Source organism: Anguilla anguilla, chromosome 3 (genome assembly GCF_013347855.1).
Source record: "Anguilla anguilla isolate fAngAng1 chromosome 3, fAngAng1.pri, whole genome shotgun sequence".
Taxonomy (NCBI): Eukaryota; Metazoa; Chordata; class Actinopteri; order Anguilliformes; family Anguillidae; genus Anguilla; species Anguilla anguilla.
In genome coordinates this window covers 37,799,599-37,816,569 of record NC_049203.1, presented here as the reverse complement: position 1 = coordinate 37,816,569, position 16,971 = coordinate 37,799,599, and the positions used below count along the sequence as shown (strand labels likewise).

Here is a 16,971-nt window from a genome sequence, read left to right as displayed (position 1 = left end):
CGAAACACTAAAACAAATAGCTGTGATAAATTCTAATTAATTATGGAAATTGGTTCACATGTATCCCGTGTACCAAATCAGATAACACACATGACCATGCATGACCATGTGTAAGGAACGTAAAACACTGGTATCGCCAGGATGTCCACATTGCAATATAGCCAAAACTTAATTTGGTCCACCAGCTGTCTTCTTTATTGACGGCTGACTCTTAATCCTACAGATCCTAAATTTGTGACGCACATGGAAGTTACTTACATTCCTGATTTGCTTTCTAATCTTAGACCTGGCCAAACACTTTGTATACTGGCTTGGTTGATGAATCAAACATTCCTGGACCAAATCTGACAGCAAGACGATGAATAAACTGCAATGAACCACAACAAATTTGTTCCCATGAGGGAGGTGTGAAAGTGAACACACAATGAGGCATATCACCTGTTTTCCACTGTGACGAGAGGTGCTTTGCAGTAATATCCTCCCAAAGCATCTCCATAGTTCTGTAAAGAATCTGTAACTTTGTAGCAGAAATGACCTCTCCTCTTCCAACCCTAAAACAACAAATGCAGAGACAAAAATTGTTCTCATGTCTACTATTGCATATAAGTCCCTGCACTTGTTAGTATGGAAAAATGATTCCATGTTAAAGAATTAGGTTAAATCAGTGCGGAGGTTTTATATTTGTGCTCTTTGGATGTTTCCAATTACATCCATTCATTTATTATCACGAACCGTAAAAAAATAAAGATATGACAAAGTGCTCTAAAATAGTTTAAGACAAATCGCAAAAAAAAACACCAAATGAAAATAATAAAGTGCCAAGCCACTGACACAGAAGAAGCACATGTAAGACGAGAGCGGGAGATACAATCACACTCGCATTACAGGATGACTCCTTCACCCAATGCATTTTATTACAGTAAAAATAATCCACCGTCATGGAAAAGATACGGAGCCTGCACAATTAATCAAATAAGAACAGCCGCGGGTAAAACAAGCAAACTAATGCAGCAGAGGACCCTGGGGGCGTCAGTTGCAGGCTGCGCTCCGACAAGTGACCATCTGGGAGGGTAACGAGACCCCCAAATCCCTCTGTTTTGACAAGTGGCTTCCATTTGCTCCTGCACTGGCGACCAATGGCTGTCACGGACACCCCTGAACTCACACAAGGAAGGAATGCTTTTTAATTCCAGTGGAAGCCGTCGAGCTGGAAAGATCCTATAGCCTCCTTTCATGATTTTATGGAGGAAGTACTAAGGACAGACCAGTACTCTTCAAAACAGACAAGCTGTTTATGACCTGCACTTAATATTTCAATCCTTCCAATTAACTTTCAAATATGTACTTGAACACAAAGAACACGTTCTTCTAATTTAGTATTATACAATATTAATAATGCTTTTAATAATATACAATACAATATAAATTTTAGTAAATATGATGAAGTTACATGGTGAAGAGTAGTGAAACTACCCATAAAAAAAATACTACCATGGATTTTAAGATGTCTGGAAAACATATATTTGGGCAGACAGGGGCTTTTTGAGCAGACATGGAGCTTACATGAGAGACATGTTAACATTACCCTCCTCCCTCTCCACAGTGCAGGCACATTACCACATTGATTTATGAGATGGAATATCTGACTACAAAGACCGTCTTAGTAACACCTGCCTGACACCATGCCTAACAGGCATGGCAGGCACAAAATGAGGGGTCATTTCTGACCAAGGTAAAAAAAGAGCATTAAGAATGTAAAACGAAAGAATGTCAGCAACAAAAAGAAAACTCATGAATCACTGATTTTTTCCCATTACTTCTGCTCCATTTTCCTGTTTTGCTCAACTTCCCATATCCTCATTTGTCAAAACATAATCCCTTTGCTCATTTGAAACAGGTGTGGGGGATTTTGAATGACAAAGCTGTATGTGCATTAGCTGTAGAGGGAATGCTAGCCTGATAGGGTGCGTCGCTGATCCAATTTTACAAGCAATCCAATACACTGCAAACAATCACCCCCCTTGCAACCATCAAGAGCATTACAGTGTTAGTGGGTGACACCGCCAATTCAAGAACCTGCCACCAGGGAATGAATAAACAGAGATGTAAAAAAAAAACACTGAAAAAAACATTGTAAAACCATTCCTATTTCTACTTTCTTTTTCAGTATCTAATCTGACTAACCGTAAGACCTCTTATTTTACACTCCTTTTCCTTGTGTAACATCTATTTTTCTTTTTGGCACACATCACCCTCGATGTATAAAGTGAGTGGGTGTGTGCAAGCGTGTGCACAGTGAGACTGTTTGTCTCCTGAGGGCATTCCAAACACATCAGTCTCTCGAGCAACGAGGCTCATGAGTAATTTCTGCTAAATAAGACCTCAGCATGATACGAAAGTCAGACAATACGTCACTCAGCCGCTTGAATAAGCTTATTGTCCCGATTACCAACAGTCTGGTTCACAGAACTGACAGAAAGCCTTTTCATACGTGTCTTAATCTGAGCAGTCCAGACCTCTGCCAGAAATCTGTCGTGTACCGGATCTGAGTAATGTAGTGCTGCATAAATGAATCCCGGCGCATAAAAATGTAGCAGGATTCCCGTAATTATCTCAAGGAGAAACCACAATTTCTGCTATGATTTACTCGGCAGACACCCTCGCTCAGGATAACATGCATTTTAACATATCGCAGTGTGATATGGGACAGTGTGATATTTAGCACCTGCCTTGGGGGTAAATTGGCAGTGCTCCACGTAATTAACCCCAGATCAAACCCAGATAACTGTCTCAGCTCCCCAAGCACTACACGTGCAGCTTCCATTAAAGATGATGTTTAGCACGCCGTTCAAAAGCTAAAATGTATACTTTCAGTTCCCATAAGATGTTTTGGTCAAATTATCTGATCCTAACAGAACTGTGATGTGAGACGCATCTGCTGATAAAACAGAGGGCCGATGCTACAGTGCTAATGGGAATCTTCCGCACCCATTGAAACTCGCACGGCCTGACAGCCTGGACGAGGAGCGCAGCGGCTCGTTCTGACAGGTTAAAGAGTGCGGTTCCCAGACCGCTGAGCCTCACCTCAGGGCAGTCCTCATCCCACGCGTCAGGGCTGAGTATAGGGAGAAGGCCTGGCCTCCTGCAGACTGCAGGCAGCCTTTCATCACAGGAAGCCAGCAGCCAGTTGCCTTCCTGCAACACAAGCATCCATCAGCTCACAGGGAAACATCGCTCACATTACCACATCAATCAAATTGCAATTACTCACAATGTCCACATCACACACAATACGACCACAGGCCCAGACGGTATGCACACAGACATAACACACCTTCCCCTGCTGAACAGAGGTGAAAGTCTGAAATAGAAAGGACGTAAAAACCCGACTGCAGAAAGCCTCGTACATCCTTGTTCGCCTTGACGCAAAACTGCGTGAAGTTGTGGCGGAGATTGGGCTCCCGTTTGTGCCAGGGCGTGAAATTCACGGGCGAGCCGTCCGACCACTCGAAGGCGGGCGAGGTCCGGTTGTTCAGGCCAATCCATACCGCCGACGTCGAGGCTGAAACTTCCGACAGATCACACGAGCGGCGAGTTATCAAACGCGGCGGAAACGCATGCTGGGGCATGATGCAGCACCTCCACCTTTGAGTTTGAGGGGGCCCCTCACAGGCTTGCCGTGAATGTGCTACATCATATGCGCTATTGCTGTATCTTAGTATTAGCAATTACGCTGTGCCACACATATGTAATTTTACCGTCCATTACCATTAACTTAACTTCCTCTACCTGCTCTCCACCTGTAGGGTTTATGCCTGGATATAACAGGAAGAAGGTCTTTAAAAGGTGGTGCAGTAGGTGTGTGTATTAAGGCTGGTTAAGGGCTCTGTTCGGAACACTGCATCGTCAGGCTTACAGTAAGTTCTGCTGCAGCCAGCCTCAGTCATTCTAAACTTCACAACATAACTCAACTGTAGCGTTCTGTTTGTGATATCAGTCCGATATGTTAGTTTCAATGACAAGATGACATTTGGCAGGGACAGTTCACAGTATGAAGGTGCTGTATGAAGTAGCTAATTTATATCTCTGGGCAGGTTAGAGTACATAAAATAAAATACAATCAACAATAAGTAAATTTAAAAAGTAGGAGACAAACAGGTCAACGATGGCAGCACTTTGTGACGGTGAACTGGAGATTCAACTAAAATTTGTTCTAAAACTGAAACCTGTGACACATTTAAAAGCAAGCTTGTTTTTCTTAGCAAACATAATCTACTAAGTTCAGTGATCCTTAAAATGAACTTATACAAGCTATGCTGTGTCTCTGTAGAAAATTGGTTACACTCCAACTCATCTGAGTGTTTGTTAAGGATGAACGTTGAGCCAATCCGGGCCAGGGTTCCATCACAGGGCACTCACAGTTGCTGAGCAGGGTGAGGAGAAGCTCCATGTCAGCCAGGGAGTGGAGGCTGGTCAGGTTGGCCCGGAGGGCCTGACAGGAGGCGGACGAGTCCTCCCAGCTGCCCGGCTCCGGCAGGACCTGGTAGCAGAAGCGGTTGTGGGGCACCCAGCCGGCGGCACACACCGTGCGGTAGTACTGCCAGTTCTCTACAGGGCGGCAAGGTGGTTAGGGCATCGCATAGGGTGCCAACCGGAAGGTCACAAGCTCAAATCCTGGCTTGTCCCGCACCTGAGCGAGACACCTAATCCCGGATTTCACCCCTTATTCACACACTCCCGACCGCGCTAGCGAAGCGGGGCTTTCCCCAGTGAGTCACGTCAGCGTGTGTGCTAACTGAGGAACACAATGCGAGGCTTTTTTTTCCCCTTATCGGGAGTAATAGACGAGGGAGACGGATGGAATGCCGGGCGGGGTTACCGAAGGGCTCGGCCGTCCGGCTGTCGTTGGGGGTTTTCTTGCAGATGTAGGGCAGCGCCGACTCGCAGTTGAGGCTCTGCCACTGGTGCCCCGCGGCGGAGTTATACACGCCGCACTGCCTGCTCTCCTGGCCAAACATGTCCGAGATACCTGCAAAAGGGCGTGGACTCGCCTAAGTGAAGCAATCTGAAATTACTCCCGCTTACCTGAAACCTTACACGGGAAACACGAGCTCAAAATAATGCTATACTGAAAATTCAGAGGGGGAAAAAACCCTGATAATATATTTTCATTTTCATTTTCTACTACTATTGGAAAAGTACAGCACAATATAATCATCAACATTCATTTTGAAGACAAAATATAATTTCCAACCAGTGAAGGGCTGCATGATATATTTAATCCTATTTTTATTTTTATTTTTTATCTTAGTGATATGTACTAGGTGCTGGTATGATAGCCAATCAGCTGCAAGGCCTTGCAGCTTCCATGTGATTAAAAAAAAATCACATAATCACATAGAAGCTGTACAACCTTGCTGCTGATTGACTGTCTTATCAACACCCGATCTATAACAGTGATGATGTTTTATCATTTCACATGGCCTCTGACATTTCATGGTTTACTACCACACCAGGTATGATTAAAGAAACAAGATTAGGCAAGCCTAGCTCAGCCGGACCCTGGATACAGATTATGGGGAGCATTGTCTGTCACAAACTGGAACCTCTGACCCATGACTTTTTGTCCATAAATGGTACTGGACCCTCTGTTCAAAGAAGATCCAGAAGATACTTCCTCATACCTAGCCATAACTAAACTAAACTAAACTCGGGCTGCTGACAGCCAACTAAGCCAGCTTCACTATTAAATGGACGTTGGCTAAGTAGATACAGTAGTTAGTCATTCAGTAAGCTTTCGGCAAACCATTAAATGTTAGCTACTTGTAACTAGCCATTAAGCTATAATATATAAACTAGCTAGCTAGCAAGCAAACTTGCAAATGTTTTTGGGTACTTTGAACTTATCCAACAAATATACAATGTGGTGTAGAATATTAACATAATACTCGCTAGCTAGTAACATACAACATGAACAGCATTTCACGTCCAGAGTAACCCTGTTTTTCTATCCTTAAATTGTTGCACTCATCTGATGTTGCTAGTAAAGATTAATACTGCCACTGACTGCACACTAGCACCACTTGTGCTCATTTCAACAATGGGAAGTCAGCAACTCAGCAAGTTAGCCAGCCCCTCAGTAAGAGACATGCACTGTCCTTGATAGGCCCTCAAGGTCCGGCTAAAAAATATGGAAGCTATATTCCCCTCTATCAGTCAGACTAATGCCATGAAATAAACTATGATGTTCGTTTTGTGAGGCATATGAAAAAGACTCCGATAACAGAAACACCCCAGGAGGCCGGAAAAGCGAGGTTAGCAGTCATTCTGGCCTCCACTCCCCTGAATGGTCGGGATGGATGCTCGTCACCTGAGATGAAGTTGACCATGGCAAGGGGCGCTCCGTCCGACCACTGCCAGCCTGCCCTCTCCTCCAGATGGTTCAGGCCGATCCACACGATCCTCCCCACATCATTCAGCCGCTCTGGAGAGAGAGAGTAAGCACAGCCTGAGCCTGGAATGGGGACTGCAAGCACCTCTGGTCCCAGTCATTGACGGTGGAGTTCAAAGGTGAGAAAGTCAGCACACTGTTGAAGTCAGGCGTGGGTGCGATCTCCATACCTTTAATGTACCGCTGCTCCACCAGGTCAGTGATGCTCAGCAGGTTGCCCCCCTGAGCTTTGCATGAGGAGTGGGCCTGGCTCCATGTCACTATGGTGTACAGGTTGAACTGGTAACAGGCTTTCGTTTCCTGGTTCATGTCCCAGAACGTGCCGCAACCCGACTCTGAAATTCAAAAGCAAAAGGGTCAGCGGAGTTTAAACTGACAGCGGACACTGACCTCCCGTACGCAACACATGGCTCCTCATGGTTGCCTCTAATGCTGCGTGTGTGTGCGTGTCTGTGTGTGTATGAGTGTGTGTGGGTGTGTGTTTGCATGTCTGTGTGTGTGTGGGTGTGTGTGCGTGTCTGTGTGTGTGTGTTGGGGCTGCCCCCTAATAGTCGACCAAACCGGTAGTCGATGAGAAGAGTTTTAGTCGACCAAGTTTTCACTGGCCGGTTAGTCGCAGGAAAGAAAAACACCTCAAACTCCATTCGGAAACTGTGCCTTGTCGTTAAAAAGTTATTAGACTACGTCGGGCAGGAAATCACCCAAAGTGTGGGATCATTTCGAGCGTGTAAAGGATGATCCCAAGAAGGTGACTTGCAAACTCTGCATGCAAAGATGTGTTTGCAACGTGTTTTTTACTCTGTCTCGTAGCTTTAGTTCGGTCCCTGGAGTCCGGTTTGCTGGCGGACGTCCACTCGCCATGTACAAATCATGCGTGCGCTTAACGTGGTAGTATAACGAACTGAAAACGCTGCAATCCTCTGCACGGCCATCTATTCCATGAATGACACGGAAGTTAGGGCTACGACCATGTACTCTATTTATCTGACTCGATACACCGCCAACTCAGTGCTGCCGTTAAATGCGTTAATGTTACATTTTTGTTTGCATTCTGACCTCAGAAAAAATTGAAAGTTTTCAATCCATGTTGAGGCTACTTCCTCCGTAGACCTGTTTTTTTTTGCACTGATATTTCTCTTAAATGTTTCAGTTTGCTGTATATTTATTTATTTGTTTGTTTATATTGCATACGTGAAGTGAAGACCTGACGTAAAGCCACAACCGTTCCCACGGTCAAATCGAGTCATGTTGAAATTTTATAAATCACTACTTTGACATGATTTTCTACGTACGCGCCACACAGTTGATCTAAAATACGTTTTACAAATGAGGCTCCAGATGTAGTAACCCAGTAGGAAAGTTCACTGATGTCCTCTATTCTACTGCCCGCTTGTGGAAAGTAACGCGCAGGCCAGTTTAAAGGGAGCGTCACGTGCATATTGCGCCCGACAATAAGAAGCTTATTTTTGTGAATTATAGGCAAATGATATTAGAATATATTCGAACGCTAACTAATTACAAAAGCTAATATAAGAACTCAATTTCATGGCACTTTTGACAGCCTTAGTGTGTGTGTGTGTGTGTGTGAGAGAGAGAGAGTGTGTATGCGCATGTGGTGATGTCCGCAAGTTGTACCTGGAGTTGGACAGAAGCCCCATTTCTCGTCCTGGTCGTACCGGCTGGTGGTGGCGCACCAGTGACGGTGGTCCTCCCGGCCCTCGGCAGTGCATTCCCAGTACCACTTGTTGTTGTACTTAAAGGGCAGAGCGCAGGGCATGCCGTGTGCGTTGCCCAACAGCGTGTGGATCTCTGCAACAAACAGGCCTCGATTAGCACCAGCCGAGCGCTACACCACAGGCAGGCGCCGACCGCCTCGCGTGTTCCTCCGCCCACTTGCCTTCGTAAGGGTATGCGCACGGCCCCTCCCCGGACGTGGAGTACCTCCTCCACTGGTGGTAAGCGGACCTCTTGGCCACGACCAGGCGTCCGGTGACGGCCAGCTTCAGCTGGGACGCCCCGAACAGGGCGTTCCCGCTGCAGCGCCACCACAGGGTGGGGAGGGGCACGTCGCACTCGAAAGCGCCCAGCGGCTGCAGCGGGTCGCTGGTGTTCAGGCCCAGGCACAGGCTGCAGCCCACGTTGAAGAGGCGGTGGCGGGACACCCACTTCCACAGCATGAACCGGGTGGGCTTCTCGCAGCTCTCCAGAACCAGGTTGGACCGGTCCAGGCTGACACAGCGGTTCAGCTGAATGCTCTCCAGGATAAATGCACCTTTACCTACAATTTGAAACACAAATCCGTCAAGTTCTATTTTACAGACTGCTGTGTATGCATCTGAAATTATGAAATTCTTCATTCTACGCACGCCTGTGTTTCCATTCGATTTTGGAGATAGCAAGATAGAAGAAGTGACATACATGGATAAGTGCCATATCATGCCAAATACACTGCAAATCAGAGAAATATGGAAAAAGCATAGAGAGTATCAAAAGCGGTCATTCGTATTTAGACGCTAATTTATTTCCCTTCATATACAGCCATCTTCATGTGAAAGAAACAGTTCATTATTGGATTATTGGAATGTATCTCTTAGTCTGCATACAGCAAAGATAAAGATGGCCGAAAATATATCATGAGTGTACCGACTTTTAGCTGTATGTAATGAGTTTCAAATAAACAAAAGGGTCTAATTGAACAGTATGTTGTGCGGTGTGAACAAAATTTGAATTGTGTTATGGGGATAATCCATTAGTTATGGAAAACTAATGGATTATCCCCAATACCACAAATGGCTTTCATCACCTTGTATAAAACTATAATAATGAAATACACAAACTGAAATATTACTGACAAAATGAGGCCTGCCATTATCAAGTATGATATGCCCTGCGTTTCACTTATTTCTACATCAAGTTCACATGACGTATTTCAGTAATTAACTGTGCAGAGAATGCATTTTCTGTCTATAACTATCTCTTAGAATGGCTGGCCTAAGGTGATCACTCTTGGCAACATCATTTAAAGAAACCCCATCTACTGCAATCAACTCTGACAGGATATTGTGGGCATTATGCACAAGCACATCACTGTCTGTTTGTGTCTATTTGTCATCTTCATTCCAATGGTTGTTGCTGGGAAACAGCATATTTAGCACAGCAAGCATCTATGCTTTCCTGTAGAGAAACCAGCAGTGAGACATCAGCTGACTTTATTTTCTAACCACAGCAGCATGTATTGTTCCCATATGTATTAACTTGGGAGATATTCCAAAAAATATGCATTGAAGGAACGGAAACACGTGAATGAAAATTCACAAAAACACCACATTCCCCACTTTGAAATGTAAGTCTCATAGAAGACACGTTCTGAAACACAGTTTAACTTGTACTGTTCATGTTTTGCAGCACATGGAAGGTTTGTCATTTCTAATTAAATTTGTAATGCAAAAAATACTGGTTTCTTTTTGTTTTTGTGTTTTTCTTTTTTTTTTGGGGGGGGGGGGGGGATTGGTGGGACATAACATCAACCAAAGTATCACTTTCTGAAACTATATGTATTTCCAAAAAAATGTTTCACAAATATTCAGTCTATTTTTAAAAACCTTTTGAACACATCTTACCTAGTTATTCCTACTCAAATAACTACTGAGTTGTGAACATACTGGAGGGATATTCAACCATATTTCACCACTCCTCCAAACAGAATCTTTCAGAATCCTTCAGATCTTTCATTTTGTACACGAGGGCTGCCCTCTTCAATCCAAACCACAATTTTCAATCAGGGTTAAATCTACAGACTGAGTCCGTTAACCATTTCTTGGCTGATTCTGAGGTAGGCCTGGATCATTGTCTTGCTGAAAGATCCATTTGCGGCCAAGTTTGAGCTTCCTGGCAGAGGGAAGCAGCCGTCTGGCCAACATGTCTTGGTACTTGCTAAAGTTCATGGTTCTATTGACCTTAGCAAGAGCTCCAGCACTAGTAGATGCAAAACAATCCCATGACATCAAAGATCCACGACCATAGTTCACCGTATGTATGATGTCCTTTTCAACATGCATCCTTCTTCCAATGTTAACACATTAACGCACGGCCAAAAAGTTCCATTTTGGCCATGCCGTCGGACCATAACACCTGATTCCAAACAAAGTTTCAATGCCATTTAGAAAACTGCAGAAGTTCAATGTTTTCTTCTGGCAAAAATAGCCATCTGAAAGGCCTATTGGCATGGACGTGGTGGTCAGTTTTCGAATTACGAGCTGAATTGGGGGGGGTCTGACCCCCCTAATTAAGACCCCCCCAAAAGAGGCAAAAACAACAGGTCGGACCAACCATAGTGACGCCACTGATGGGAAATATATTGTAATATTTACAATTACAGGTAAGAAGGATATATAAATGTTTCGACACCCCCGACCTGTTGTTTTTACCTCTTTTGGGAGGGTCCAAGTGTTAATTCAGCCCCCCCCCCCCCCCCCCAATTCCGCCTGTAATTTTAAAACTGGTGGTGGTAGAGTTTGGGATTTTTTTGTGTCCCCGAAATGCCATAAAGTTTAGTGGATCTCTAACTATGGCCCTTGAATTTTTCTTTGAATCCAGAACCATCTAATTGTGCCAAAAAGCACCTCTACCAGGCAGTAAACACTGTACCAGTGTTTTTAAACTTCTTAAGTATGAGCATTATAGTGGAAATTAGAATCTTTTTTATTTATTTATTTATTTGTAACTATCTCCGGACACACGAAGGCCGCATAATCCTTTGCTAGTTCCTTCTGCTAATTATTTGCCTTTCCCAATGGAGCTGAATGACACATGCATTTTACATTCACCTCATTTTTATACCATGGTGAATCAGGTAGCCAGGGGGGCCACAAGACAGTTCCCTAAGTCTGAGATGAACTATAAAACGTTTTTTTTTTTTTTTAAATGTTGGTTTAATGGTGTAAATAACTGTGACACATCTTTTTAAAAAAATACAACTTTTCACTTTTTTTAGCATACAATATAGCTTATTACATACAGATACTGTTTCTTTTATATAACCTTCAATGCTATTTTTTTTTAATCAAGTGTGAATCACTATAAGTAACTAACATATTTTTTGATTAATTCATTTTTATTGTTAAATTATATGAATTCATTGTAAATCTATAAATGGAATGTGTGTAAAGTGGCCTGCTTCAGGATATATCCCTCTGTATAAACAGCCATTATGTAAAAAAAAATCAATCTGTGAAAAGTGCCCCGATTAAGGGTGCTTTTGTTGAAAAGGCTGTTTTGTAACACTTAAAAATGTGCAATAACTGTACTTAGGTTCACGGTGAAGTTAGGTGATTTAAAGAAGTGTAGAGTTTTCATTCCCTGAATGACTTATGAAGTACTGTAATAAATAATCCGCGTCCCAGCAAGAATATTCTAAATAGCAAATCCTTGACCATTTGGTTTCTTGAGTATTTACCTTGTAATAAGAAATTAAAGGCATTTTCGTGGTCACAAAACAGCCAACGTGCATTCCGAATCACAGTTCTTGACAGATGTGAACTGTGGCCGTAGAGTCACTGTGGACCGTATATCACTGTACAGCTGTGTGCAAAAATAAATCAGCAGCCCAGCGGAAACCCAATATTCGCTGCGTTTAAAAGTGCCTACGGCCATTTGGAATTTACCTCTTTACTCAAAATGATGACAGAGAGTGAGTTATCAAACCCGCGGGGCTAGTCATACTCGGCAGGCTATTCATACCGCTGGATGTGACGGACAAAAGAACAGGCAGATAGGAAGATATCGCTCTCTTTTTACTCTCCACTGCAATGGAACTCAATATCCCACAGCCTAAAAAACCCTCTTCAACTCTTCAACAGGGCTTTGTGAACTCACATCGGAGAGGCCGATTCAAAGTAGTAACCAAAGACCTGGTCGTCGTACAGAGAATTAGCTGCTTGCAGAGTTCTGCTTCAAAGAAACCATGTATCTTTGCTGATTTGCATATTTATCATATATTTGCATCATAACTTTAGATTCACATATCAAAGCAAGTGTTGCTTTTTTCCATAAAAAGTTATCAAGCAAACCTTTGTCATGGCTGAATGGCTGTAATGGTTGAAATGGTGTTTTTGAAGGGAAAAAGGAGCACTTGCATTCATATTCAAGTCAGGGTCAAGCACAAATGTTTATCTAACCCAAGCCACAGCCAGCTTACAATAAAGGGTCTTTGTATTTGAGTAAATTTGTATTTACTTGCGTAAAAAGGTTACACATTTGTAAGGACAAATGGTTTAGAATTCAGGCCAATGTCTTTTAGATTAGGGTGATGATTTGGAAAAAACAAAACACAAAAAATAAACAGAACATTGAAAATTAGTGATAAGAACAGAAAATAATAATACACATGCATAGCAAGTTAAAATAATAAACCAGCCTCCAATTTCAGCAGAAAATCAATCAACCATTTGCTATAAAAATGTAACATTAAGGTTGAATGTGAATTGCTAATACACAACTAGCTTTGTTCCAGCAATGTCAGTAATTACATTTCTACCACACTGCTGAGTAATGCATACGGTGAAACTAAACGGTCCATGAGTTCAGTGTGCAACCATGTGAACAAGCATGGGCCTGTAAACTATTTTGCCCCCCTCATTCTTGCGTCCCGACTACCTCGTCTGACCTTTTCGGTACACACTGTGCGGCACAGCTGGGACACCCCCGGGTTCTCTGTGTTTGTTTGGTACAGGAACCCACCATGAGAACCCGAGGTGGTCTTGGCCAGTTCACCACTGTCAGGACCCTTGCTGTGAAATATGCGAACACAAAAACTACAGAGACGCAGCGGCATGCGGAACCACGCGACTCACTGGAGAACCCAGAACACGTTTCAGAGGGGTCTCCGGTTCTGCCAGTAGGCTATATGGTCAGTGTGGGTATACTGGGTGCATTTAAAAAAGATGATGGCAAGATGACACCCTGCACCTAAAAAGGATGCTAGAAATACGCTGGTTCTTCTTGGAGAAATTTTTTCCTCCAACTGACCTGAAGAAAGCAGGAAAAGCACAGACAAATGAAAATGAAATACAAAGGACGTGATGAGCCTAACAGTGATTTATTTATGTTTAATCTGAAAAAAGCTGAATTTAAACAAGGAAACTGAATGAAACAGTTGATTGAAAACTGGCAGCCTATGCTGTAGACAGTGTTGGGGCTGACCAAGAAAAGGGCCTATTTCTGGTGCCTCAGTAAGGATTTTTTCCATTGTTTAATTCAGTCACAGGCTGACGCCTCCGGCTGGGTTGCTTGCAGTATTATGATTTCCATCCTCACCTTAGTGGTCAGTTAGCACTTACATCTCTAAAAAAATCTTGGAAGGATTTCTCAGAAAAAAAAATTTGAATTCGTCAAAAAAAAACTCATTTTGAATTCTGATAATTAAACAGAAAGGCTACACAGTGACTACATGCAGTCATGCCACTGACACATGAACAGTAGCAGCCAAGGAGCAATAAATAACTGACAACGGTTCTGAATCCGTTCTTCAGATCAAGTAATGAAGTAAAATAGAGCCAGTAAAATGGATGAGGTGTGTTTCAATAAAAAAATCCCTTCGAATAAGTCTCAGTTTCCCCCACAGCAGCTTCTTCCCCCGCCTTTGCTCCAGCTGCGGCTCGCTCAGTGAGTGCAGGCAATCATGGATGCACCTTTACCCATCTATCAATACTGTACCACCTCTAGTGCAGTAGATGTTCTTCCCAGTGACTGCAAAGATGCCCATTTACTCCTCCAAGGGATGCCGTAAGCTTTTGCACCACGGCTACTCTGGTCTGCCTCCAGGAAAGCGTAGCCTGCCATACGCACACAAAAGGACTGCAGGCTGACTGTTCCTCCCTGTAAACACCGCCCTCCCAGTTATACGCTTGTGCCTGGCTAGTAAGCGGGGAGGTGTCGGGCATGTGCTATGTTGTCATCAGAAGTGAGGGGCTGTACAAAAGTGAGCAGCATGAGCCATCCATGGACTCTCTCACAGGAGATTGCACTTAACAAGGACATGAACTTAACTGCACAAGTCACCCGCCATTTCACTTTGTGTCAAATCTTGGGCCCTGAACCAGCATGCCATCAAGGTGAGATGGTCCTAGAGTCCAGAGTCACTGAAGCTGCTGACTGGGCCAGTGCCTGACATTGGTAAGCAGTACATGAATTGCTATATCAGACCAACCATTCACAGTGCAGTGGCCTTTAACCTCATCCAGGATCCCAACCAACACTCTCTCTCCTGGCAGTGAGGGACCTTCATTTCCACCCTCTGTTGTCACCTGCTACTTCCACTTATTGCCACATTCACCACTACTGACAGCAATATGACTCCATACAGTCACAAATCGCTCTACACAGTACATTACAAAGGAATCTGGCTCTTTATTAACTTCAAATCTCACAAAGCACTGGCAAACAATTCAGAAGACGTTAAAGACAAGGGGAGCTAGTATACAGACAACATACATACAACTGAAGATGATCATGCACATCACAGAAAACAAAAGGCGAAGGAAAGTACATGAAACCCCATGGCAATAACACTACACTTCCAGAAGAAAGGGTTCAAGGGTTCTTTTTTGGGCAAAATGGTTCAATCTGGGAGCTTTCACATTTTTCACACATACCATAGAGGGTTCCATAACTAAAACGGGTTCCCCTATAAAGGCGAGCCAAATAACCCTTTCAGAGCCATTTTTTATAATAGTGCAAAAACATACTCTTGAAAATCCAAGAAACTGTACAAAGCAGTCAACGGTCATGGAAGTTTTGGCTACAGACAAGCTCAGGGAAGCAGGTACCCCTGACTGAATAACTGAACCGATAGTGTGATAAACTTTTCAACATGTTAAAATATGACTGATAAATAGTTATCCCATAAGGATAGACTCTACACGAGACTTTCTGAACTAATACGGAATAATGTGTGCCATGCTGGAATTCCTTTAAACCTTAATGAATATTCTGGAATATCTCCTAAATGTTCCAGTCGGGTCTTTTCAAAACAGAATAGGCTACCTGATACAGCGTATCACCTTTCCTAAGTGTTCTTTAAGCCTATATTCAGTTTATAGGCGTTGACCCGGTTTGTAATATAAACTAACTTTGAAAAGTTATAGGCTACGATTATATTTAGTAAAAGCCTACTGCCTTGATATCTGAACGCATCTTTGTAGTTATTTCAAAGATGGATAGATTAGAAATATGTTCTTCCACATAAGTCGCTCTGGTGTCTGTCTGCTAAATTACTGTGCAGGATAATGTAAACAAACAACAAACTACTCCAATGTTTATGGAGAATTTACGGAACTCCACGGTGAATAATATAGGCTACTCATACATGCCAGCATTAGAATACGTCCACTAAACAAGTTAAAACGTATGTTTCCATTCGCCACTATCTAATAGCCAAGCACTAAGATTAAAGATAAACAAAAACCGGAGGACGTGGATATCCAATTCGTTTACTACTGATAATACGGATTTACCAGCACACGCGTTTAACTGAGACGATTTGTTCCATCTGACATGGAAAAAGAATACAGCGCACACATTCTTTTTGTTCTGAAAATGCTATGCACACAGAGATCACGTTATGTGCAGGCCGACTGAACTTACTGTATAGTTCGGAAAGTTGGGCTTTCTCCAAAACCACATCTTCAGCGTCACTGTAGCAGCTTTTCGCAAACAGTACAATGCTGAAAACGACAAGTACTCCCACCGATCCAACATTACAATGGAACAAACGATATGACCTCATTTCCCTGATAAAAACTTTGTGAAGACGAGCTTTCCCGAGACTAAAAATCTGGCTGTGTGCTGTTTTTCTGACCTTCTCGGAAATTTTCCGCTAGTTTTCGGGTTTACTCCGTCGACTGTTCTCTCTCAGCGGGGCTGTAAGGGGCAGAATATTTATTTTCCAGACGAGTAACTGGTGGGGCGGGATTCACCATTTGGCTACACTAAAAACCTGGTCCCAGTATCCAAATTAAATATGAATTCAACAAAAACTTACAGTCAGGGATTGTTCTCGAGATACGTTACCCAAAAAACAATTCTATGACCTGTCTTTTTTGTCTGTTTGTCTTTTTAACCTGTTTGCATGGACATTCAGTCCGGAATAAAGATTGATTGATTGATTTAAGTATCTGATTCCTGAATTAAGAATGGCACATTTTGAAGCGTAAACACTAGTTCATGAAAGTGCACAGTATGTCATGGCTAATTAAATCCAGCTACTTAACATTGCTCGAAATGTAGCTTTCAGGCTTGAACATTGAACATCGACAGTATCCCAAGAAGTGGAGCATGACTTTAGGATTTAACTGGTGAAACATGAATTACTGTTCATGGCCTATAGCAGATTATTTAGTCTCAACAATGAGCGTGGGTTCACTAAATAGCATTATGGTTACTTAGGCAACTCTTGGCATGTAGACTATGTGTAACAATAATAATAACTAAAAACCTACCTGGGGAAAACCTATTAATGTGTC

The 16,971-nt window shown here is 43.0% G+C and overlaps 1 protein-coding gene across 1 annotated transcript in view; it reads right to left on the bottom strand.

Annotated features, from left to right (window-relative positions):
* The window catches only part of pla2r1 (phospholipase A2 receptor 1), a 44,250-nt gene extending 27,834 nt beyond the window's left edge, over positions 1-16,416 (bottom strand). The window contains exons 1-10 of the mRNA XM_035411189.1: positions 16,094-16,416; positions 8,349-8,729; positions 8,087-8,260; positions 6,622-6,786; positions 6,371-6,484; positions 4,880-5,029; positions 4,420-4,608; positions 3,408-3,568; positions 3,085-3,195; positions 439-551 (exon numbers count right to left, since the gene is read on the bottom strand). Coding sequence (XP_035267080.1) covers positions 439-551; positions 3,085-3,195; positions 3,408-3,568; positions 4,420-4,608; positions 4,880-5,029; positions 6,371-6,484; positions 6,622-6,786; positions 8,087-8,260; positions 8,349-8,729; positions 16,094-16,235 — 1,700 coding nt within the window. The 5' untranslated portion in view covers positions 16,236-16,416. The remainder of the gene's footprint in view (positions 1-438; positions 552-3,084; positions 3,196-3,407; positions 3,569-4,419; positions 4,609-4,879; positions 5,030-6,370; positions 6,485-6,621; positions 6,787-8,086; positions 8,261-8,348; positions 8,730-16,093) is intronic.
* Positions 16,417-16,971: the final 555 nt, after the last annotated feature.